The sequence below is a fragment of the Myotis brandtii genome, unplaced genomic scaffold, assembly GCF_000412655.1.
Source record: "Myotis brandtii unplaced genomic scaffold, ASM41265v1 scaffold656, whole genome shotgun sequence".
Classification (NCBI taxonomy): domain Eukaryota; kingdom Metazoa; phylum Chordata; class Mammalia; order Chiroptera; family Vespertilionidae; genus Myotis; species Myotis brandtii.
In genome coordinates, this window is record NW_005370548.1 from 1,506,780 (window position 1) to 1,515,871 (window position 9,092).

General features: G+C 57.1%; 1 protein-coding gene across 1 annotated transcript in view; it reads right to left on the reverse strand.

Moving 5' to 3' along the window:
* The window catches only part of DMBT1 (deleted in malignant brain tumors 1), a 64,068-nt gene that overhangs the window by 27,997 nt on the left and 26,979 nt on the right, over positions 1–9,092 (reverse strand). Inside the window, exons 9-10 of the mRNA XM_014528854.1 lie at positions 2,290–2,301; positions 160–324 (exon numbers count right to left, since the gene is read on the reverse strand). Of these exons, the coding sequence (XP_014384340.1) occupies positions 160–324; positions 2,290–2,301 (177 nt within the window). The remainder of the gene's footprint in view (positions 1–159; positions 325–2,289; positions 2,302–9,092) is intronic.

Consider the following 9,092-nt stretch of genomic DNA (forward strand, 5'->3'; position numbering starts at 1 on the left):
GCTGTGGGCCGGAGGGAGGCGGGGAGGGGCCTGGCCAGTGTCTGGCCTGGAGGCAGAGCAGGTGTGCACCCAGCTGGGCAGATCGCAACTCGATCGCCTTGCGGTTTTAGAGAGATTTTAACTGTTTGCCTTGGCTCGTGCTGAGCAGATAAACTCTACGCAGGGGACAACCACACTCCAGGCACAGGCCCCGCTGTTCCCGGAAGCTCTCAGGGCCGTTGTCTGGAGGTGCTTGTGCAACCGCTGAGGAGCCCACGAGCACCTCCAGGGCCGTATCGCATCGCTGATCCCACGCTCCTGGGAGCTCAAGGTCGCATCTGTAAGCTGCAGAGGGAAGTGCACACTCGGGGCAGAGGTGGCACGAGCACAGGTGGGGGGCCGGGGGCGGGCGCAGCTGGAGCAGGGCCAGGCCGGCCCGAGACAACAGCTACTGGCCTGTGGCGTCTGCAAGGCCCCCGTGCCTCTCAAATCCCCTCGATGCCAGCAGCTCAGGAAACACCCGAGACCCTGGCGCGCTTACCCTGGAGGAGCGGGCAGCGGGCAGCAGTGACGGGCGTTGTTTTCCACTCACTCACTCTGACCACTTCTGAGTGCCCGCTGCTGGGCCCGCGGTGCGGGGAGCGGGCTCCGCGTGTCACCCCGAGTGCCCTCAGTGCGCAGGGTTGGCAGGGAGTCAGGACAGGGCAGAGCAAGGAGAGGGCTGAGCCCTCCTATCGAAGGCCCAGCTCAGGGTAATGAATCACCCGTTTTGGTCGGTTTCGCGCTGGGACTTCATTTCTTAGGGGGATGGGAGGAGGGGGCGGGACAAGAGGTGACGCTGACCTTCCTGCCCAGGGATCTGTTCAGGGCTGTTTCCAACTCAACATCGAGTCGTTACCAAGGTGTTGTCTTGGAATCGCTGGATTTCAGGGAGCTTTTCCCCAGTTCCCAGCAATCTTTAAACTCACTGTCCCAAACTGGGCGTTGTCTCCATCCCCCCACTCCCCCGCCCCACACACACGTCTATTCTAAATCCTTTAAAAAACATATTTTTTGATTGATTTCAGAGAGGGAGAGGGAGAGAGAGACAGAAACATCAATGATGAGAGAGAATCATCAATCAGCTGCCTCCTGCACGCCCCCTACTGGGGATGGAGCCCACAACCCGGGCCTGTGCCCTGACTGGAATCGAACCCGGGACCTTCAGCCCACAGGTTCGATCCACTGAACCACACCAGCAGGGCGAGAAAGCCCCATGCGTTTTCCACATACGCTTGGCACAGCCCCTCTCCCTCCCCGAGCGCCCGCCTGCTCGGTGCTGATCAGCTGGAGAAAAGCACCTCTTCCCTCTGGCACGTAACAAAGCTGCATCGCCCTGACCGGTGTGGCTCAGTGGCTAGAGCGTCGGCCTGCGGACTGAAGGGTCCTGGGTTCGATTCCGATCAAGGGCATGTACCTTGGTTGCGGGCACATCCCCAGTAGGAGGTGTGCAGGAGGCAGCTGATCGATGTTTCTCTCATCCATGTTTCTGAATCTCTATCCCTCTTCCTTCCTCTCTGTAAAAAATCAATAAAACATATTTAAAAAAAAACCACCAAAAAATCGATGTTGCATCTATTGCCTGAACCTGTGGCGGGAATATTGAAAGAGGAACTGTCCCGGTTTCTTGGGGATGGATACACGGGAAACGCTCTAATCGGACGCTGAGCATCCGCATTGTCCTCTCTTCTGGGTGTAAGACCCCCAGTGCAGAGCCTGTCGCGTCTAATGACAGTTCACCCTGACTTTGCAGCTTCTCGCGGAGGCTTCCAAGTCGCTTACGAACATCATCCCATTAAATCTCCCCAGTGAATCCCCCCCTTCGTCTGTGAGAGCCAGGGCAGCAGCCGGAGGGATGCAAAGCTGCCACATTCACAGCGTCAGGACACGGGGACTCGGGGCCGGAGCCACGCAGACCTTCGGCCCTAAGTCACACTCCTGCGCTCACTCATCATCAGACGTGTAAACGCCAACAAGGCCCCGGCCCCAGAGGACGCAGGAGACCGCTTCGGCGGTTCTCAACCTTCCTCACGCCGCGACCCTTTAATACAGTTCCTCATGTTGTGGTGACCCCCAATTTCATTGTTACAGATTGAACATAATTAAAGCACAGTGATGAATCACAAAACAATATGTAATTATATATGTGTTTTCCGATGGTCTTAGGCGACCCCTGTGAAAGGGTCGTTCGACCCCCAAAGGGGTCGCGGCCCACAGGTTGAGAACCGCTGGCTTAGATCCTTCTGCATACCCTCGCGTGTCCTAGCAAACAGGTCTGAGTAGCTACTCACTTACCTGCAGAGTAAAAGGAGAGCTTGAGTATGAACTTCACAATCAAACGTTATTCTGTGGGTGGTGATTAGGTTTGTCTTTACAGTGAATAAAAATCTTATCCAAACTATTTGTTGTTCAAGAGTATTCCCGAGCTTTTGTCTGTTCGTGTAAGTGGAAAGCTAAGTAACAGAGGACTTTACCATTTCCCCCTCAAGTCACAAAATAATGATAAAAGTAATCGAAATTATGTGGACAGCTTGAATTAGTGTCGTTCCAACTTAAACTAAAACGTCCCTAAGAGGACTAGATGTGGAGTACAGACTAAGGCTAAGATTACCGAACTGATAATTCTTTAGAAATAAAAGGAGAGAGATGTTCAGGTTAGGAGACTTCATGAATCAAATCTAGATAATTCCATGTCACGTCAACTGTTTCAGGCGAAGGTATTCTTTTGTGGTACATTTTTCAACGCCTTCAGCAGCAGGAAAGACATCGTGACCGTAATTCAGTACCTCCACTGCCCCATGTCAGCGTGCGGGCCAGAGAGCACGTCGAAACCCTGAGGTAGCCCGGCCAGCCCTCCTCCTTCTTTTAAAAAAAATATTGATTTTTTGGAGCCCTGACTGGGATTGAACCCAGGACCCTACAGGGGTTCAAAAAATCGATATTTTATTGATTTCAGAGAGAGGAGGGGAGAGGGAGAGGACAGAGGAGCATCCGGATGAGAGAGAATCACTGATTGGCTGCCTCCTCCATGCCCCCCACTGGGGATCGAACCCGCAACCGGGCACGTTCATGGGTCCACGCTCAACCACTGAGCCACGCCGGCTGGACCAAGTGCTCCTTCTGTTCCCATCTCTCTCCAGAACCCTAAGAACAGAGCCACCCTCTTACAGAGCAGCGCATGGGCCAGTGCCTCGCCCACAGAACAGAACCCACAGAACACCCTTGACCCAGCGCCCCCAAACCCGCAAGCACGGCTAAGCACTTGGTGACCGTCACAGCAACGTCTCCCTCTGTGGCTGGATTGCATCCAACACGGGAAAGGCCCTCATGGTCTGGATTTCATTCTAAGCTTCCCCACAGGGGGTTGGGGGGCTCTGGGGGCACCCACACTTGCCCTGTCCTCCCAGGGACAGGCAGGAGCAAGGGGCTCGGGCACCCACGGCTGTACCTGTTTCGAGTAGAAAAACTCCAGGCAGGAGCAGCAGCCCCAGGAGCGGGGCCAGGCAGCCCATGTCGGGAGGTGTCCAGCTGCTGCAGGACGGGCAGGGCGGCCTTATATGCTCCTGGGCTCCCTGGGCGGCCGTGCAACTCGATGCCCTTGGCCGGGATTGGACGGGCGGTGCACTCCCTGCGGGAGAAGGTGGTGCTACCTGCTGGAGGCCCGCTCGGAGCGGAGTGGGTGGGAGGTGCGGCCGGAGGGGTGGGAGGCAGGTGGTGAGCTGGTCCCGGCTGGGCAGGGGGGACCCCGAGTTCCAGGAGCCCTGGGTGTCCCTGACGCCCCGTTTCCTCCCGCCCGCGGCACTGCCTCGGGGAAGAAGCGGCTGGAGTGGACTCATCTTTCAATACCCACGCCCGCCTGTCCTTTGTCCTCGAAGTTTCTCCTCATTCCCAACCACATTCCCGAGTTCCCGCCGCCCCCACTGGCTGCAGGACGGGCAGGGCGGCCTTATATGCTCCTGGGCTCCCTGGGCGGCCGTGCAACTCGATGCCCTTGGCCGGGATTGGACGGGCGGTGCACTCACTGCGGGAGAAGGTGGTGCTATCTGCTGGAGGCCAGCTGGGAGCGGAGTGGGTGGGAGGTGCAGCCGGAGGGGTGGGAGGCAGGTGGTGAGCTGATCCCGGCTGGGCAGGGGGGACCCCGAGTTCCAGGAGCCCTGGATGTCCCTGACGCCCCGTTTCCTCCCGCCCGTGGCACTGCCTCAGGGAAGAAGCGGCTGGAGTGGACTCCTCTTTCAATACCCACGCCCGCCTGTCCTTCGTCCTCGAAGTTTCTCCTCGTTCCCAACCGCATTCCCGAGTTCCCGCCGCCCCCACTGGCCCTCTCTGTGAACCCCGAGCCTTAATGGTAGTTCACGGCGTCTGAGTCTATTTCCCCCACTAGCTTGTCGCCCTTTGAGGGATGGGCGTCCCTTGAGCTGCTCGCTAGGCCTGCGGGTGGCCTCGCTCCCTTAGCGCGAGGCCTGGGACTGCACATCCGCGGACGAGCCCTGAGGGACGCACCCATACCTGAAGCTCGTTAGACGAGCGCACCCCCAGCACCCACTTTATTTCGCACTTGGCTTCCAGGAGCAAGTCAGCCCGTGGCCTGAGGTCTCCCCTCTGCTCGGAGCCCCGATGCGAGGTTTCCGACAGAGCACACGCCTCCCAGGCAGGTGTTACCCTAACCCCAGCGAACGTGACGGGCGAGGGCAGGGGGTACACAGACGCGGGCGCCAGGATTGTGGAAAGATGTGGAAAGGAAGTGCTTTCCAACTGAATACTCCATCTGCTCTTACCTGTAAAGACCACTCTGCTCAGTGGTTAGCGTTTCGGCCTGCGGACTGAAAGGTCCCGGGTTTGACTCTGGTCAAGGGCACGCACCTCGGTGGCAGGCTCGATCCCGGGCCCTGGTCGGGGTGCGTGTGGGAGGCAAGCGATCAATGCGTCTCTTCACATCGCTGTGTCTCTCTCTGTGTCTCTCCCCCTCCCGTCCACTCTCTCTAAAAACCAATGGGAAGTGTCCTCGGGGGAGGATTGACCAAAGGCCACTCTGCAGGTTGGGGAACCCACCGTGTCGGTCACCACGACCTGCAGGAATGGCTTCTGGCTCCTCGAGTGTGTAGACACCCAAGGTCAGCCAGGCCCACTCTGCTCACGATGGGCAAGTGCGACCCAGGGCAGGAGGGCTGGAGGCGGCCTGCAGCTCGAAGGGCCGGGGTCCTGTTTCCTCCGCTGTGACCCAGGGAGCGCACTTCATCTCACCAGCTTCGCTTCCTCATCCCCAAAGGGGGAGACAGTACGACCCCCCGCCGCCCCCTGCTTACTTCAGAGGGGTACTGGGCGGAGTCATTAAAAGTAGGCGTCTTGTCCTGTCCACTCTCTCTAAAAACCAATGGGAAGTGTCCAAAGGCCACTCTGCAGGTTGGGGAACCCACCGTGTCTGTCACCACGACCTGCAGGAATGGCTTCTGGCTCCTCGTGTGTGTAGACACCCAAGGTGAGCCAGGCCCACTCTGCTCACGATGGGCAAGCGCGACCCGGGGCAGGAGGGCTGGAGGCGGCCTGCAGCTCGAAGGGCCGGGGTCCTGTTTCCTCCGCTGTGACCCAGGGAGCGCACTTCATCTCACCAGCTTCGCTTCCTCATCCCCAAAGGGGGAGACAGTACGACCCCCCGCCGCCCCCTGCTTACTTCAGAGGGGTACTGGGCGGAGTCATTAAAAGTAGGCGTCTGCAGGAGACTTGTACATTTCCTGAGCAAGATGCTTCTTTCTCAATAGATGTCCCTGTGACAGAGGTTTTGAGCTTTTCTTTCCTTTTAAAATATGTTTTTACTGATTTCAGAGAGGAAGGGAGAGAGAGATAGAAGCACCAATGATGAGAGAGAATCATGGATCGGCTGCCTCCTGCACGTCTCACCAAAAAATCAATAAAATATATTAAAAAAAAAGTAGGCGTCTGCAGGAGACTTGTACATTTCACGAGCAAGATGCTTCTTTCTCAATAGATGTCCCTGTGACAGAGGTTTTGAGCTTTTCTTTTCTTTTAAAATATGTTTTTACTGATTTCAGAGAGGAAGGGAGAGATAGATAGAAGCATCAATGATGAGAGAGAATCATGGATCGGCCGCCTCCTGCACGTCTCACACTGGGGATCGACCCCGCAACCCAGGCCTGTGCCTTGACCGGGAATCCAACTGTGACCTCCTGGTTCAGAGGTCGATGCTCAACCCCTGAGCCACACTGGCCGGGCGGTTTTGAGCTTTTCTAACAGTCTCATTGTCATTAATCATAACCCAGGTGAATTTAGCCAAGGCAGGAAGAGAGAGGCACCCAGGGAGAGAGCGTGGCACAGACAGAAGAAACGGAGCTGGGCCGAGCGTTCACAGCCAGACTGGGTGTGTTTGCTTTTCTGTAACTCGTCTCCCCGCGGAAGCCCCTCTGTCTAGGGCAGAGGGTACCATGCAGCTGAAGTGAAGTTTCTGTACGTGGAGTCAAGTACAATAACAGTCATGCAAGTCCTTACATCTGCCCAGCACTTACTACCACTGAGGGTTCCACATTCGTTCTTTCTTCTTTTTCAAAATCTCTTTGGTATCTAATGGTGCCTATTGGATGCACTGACACCCGACTGACTGGGGCGCTCGCACTGTGGTCAGGCCAGAGCCTCCGACTAGACCAGTGGTCGGCAAACTCATTAGCCAACGGAGCCAAATACCAACAGCACAACGATTGACATTTCTTTTGAGAGCCACATTTTTTAAACTTAAACTATATAGGTAGGTACATTGTTATTAACTTAATTAGGGTGCTCCTAAGGCTTAGGAAGAGCCACACTCAAGGGGCCAACGAGCCGCATGTGGCTCGCGAGCCGCAGGTTGCTGACCACGGGACTAAGCCAAATGCATGTGCTCCCTTCCTAGGTCGCCAGTGGCAGCCGCCGGTCAGCGTTACAACACGTTTTGTGGGCTAATTCATTTTCTTGGACATTATTTCATTTTAATTCTTGTCATCGTCCTGTGAGTTAGCAGAACATAAGGCTTATCTCCGCTTTATAGGCGGGAAACTGACTCGGGGAGAAATGGACCCTCCCCCCTAACCCCCCGCCCGAGGTCAGCTGGGGAGGGAATGAGCTGCAGGCCAAGGGCTCGGGCTGCCTCTGCGCATGCTCTCTGTCTCTGTCCTTCAAAAGCCATGTGAGCCCGGCCTACGTGGCTTGTGGTTGAGCATCGACCTATGAGCCAGGAGGTCACGGTTCAATTCCTGGTCAGGGCACAGGCCTGGGTTGCAGGCTCATGCCAAGTAGGGGTCGTGCAGGAGGCAGCTGATCCATGATTCTCTCCCATCATGGATGTTTCTCTCTCCCTCTCCCTTCCTCTCTGAGTTCCATAAACATACTAACCATTGATTTCTTGTTCACGGAACCAACGGGCTCACGCACGGGCGCAGCACCGCCACGCGCGCCCAGCGCCCTTTGGAGACTCCAGCCTGGGCCGCTCTGGCCTCTTCCCCGAACTCGGGTCCGAGGCACCAGTTGAAGGTCAGAGAAATGTACTCCTCCGGGTTAGATCCCAAAGATCCGCTGGGAGTCCTGCCCTTTCACCCCCTGGGAGTTCCAGTATATTCGGAGCCGCTGCCAGCGAGGGATTTAAGATAAGACCTTCCTGTGTGTGCATAACTCACGCGGTTTTCTTGGCACGCACCCCGAAGCCTGCTCAGAGGGCCGGGCGCCTCCCGGGGCGTCTCAGGGGAGGCCGGGGGTTGGGGGTCAGTGGGGCGAGCGCAGGGACCACCGTCCGCACAGCCTCTCGGGATGTGGAGCGGCTCAGCCCTTAAGACGCCTCTTAGCTCCCACCTCGGTGTGTGGGAAAGACCGGGTTCCCACGGACGTCGGAAAACCCGGGGAGCAGGCGGGACGCTTCCAGGGCGAGAACCTGCCCCGCTGCCAGGCGGGAAGGGAGACCTGGGGGAGGGCACGCCTGCATGTAACGAAACACGAGGAGGCTGCTCGCCAAGAGGATGGTGATACCGGCGAGGTTTCCGAGAAACCGCGGGTGATGCAGGATGGAGACCTGCCCATGGCCGGCCGCTGGCCCGGATCGCTGTCCCTGTGCCGCCGCAAAAATGGGGCGCGCGCTTTCTTCTTGGTGAGCAGGGAGCCCCATGAGTGCCCCCCCCCAACACGTGGAGCCCCAACCCCTTTCCTGAGCCAGAACTCCCCATCGCAAACTGTCAGGACAGCAGCGAGTCGGGGGCTGAGACAGGCCCGCTATTTCCAGGATCACCCCGCTCAGCACAGCGGGTTACTACACTGCTAATCTGCTTTGGGGGTTTTGGTTTGTTTTTTATTTGTTATTATTATTTTTTAAAGATTTTTAAAATTGATTTCAGAGAGGAAGGGAGAGGGAGAGCTAGAAACATCAATGATGAGAGAGAATCACGGATTAGCCGCCTCCTGCACGCCCCACTCTGGGGATCGAGCCAGCAACCCGGGCCTGTGCCCTGATAGGGAATTGAACCCTGACCTCCTGGGTCATAGGTTGACGCTCAACCCCTGAACCACGCCGGCCGGGCTAATCTGGTTTGTTTTAGAAGCAGATGCCTTCTAGGACTGACACCATTTAAAATGTACCCGCATATTTAAATGAGGGCATAGAGCGCGCATAGGCCCGTGCCTGCACACAATACACGGTCGATATTAGTGATGATCAGTGTTCATCTCGGGGCGTCCCGATTGAGACAGGCCGTCCCTGGCGGGCACACAGCGGGCACTGCCCCCCCCCCCACGTCTTTTCCTGCCGCGTTTCCGCAGCTCGTGCTCAACTCCAATCTCCTTATCAGACCAATTTGCACGGTCCAGTCGCCACACCGCCTCCTGGGGAATCGAAGCTCAGATTATCCTGAGCTGGGCGGGCCTATGTTCTGTTTTGCTTTTTCTGCCTGGAATGGTGTGACCTTGGGCACATCATTGGAACTTGCCAGTACACCGGCTCCTTTGTCTGAGACGCCCCAAACGGGCCTCCTCGCGCTGCCAGTCACGCTGGGGACAAGGAGTTCAGTTGCGAAGGCCCCTGGCGGGGTGGGCAGAGCCCTGGGCCA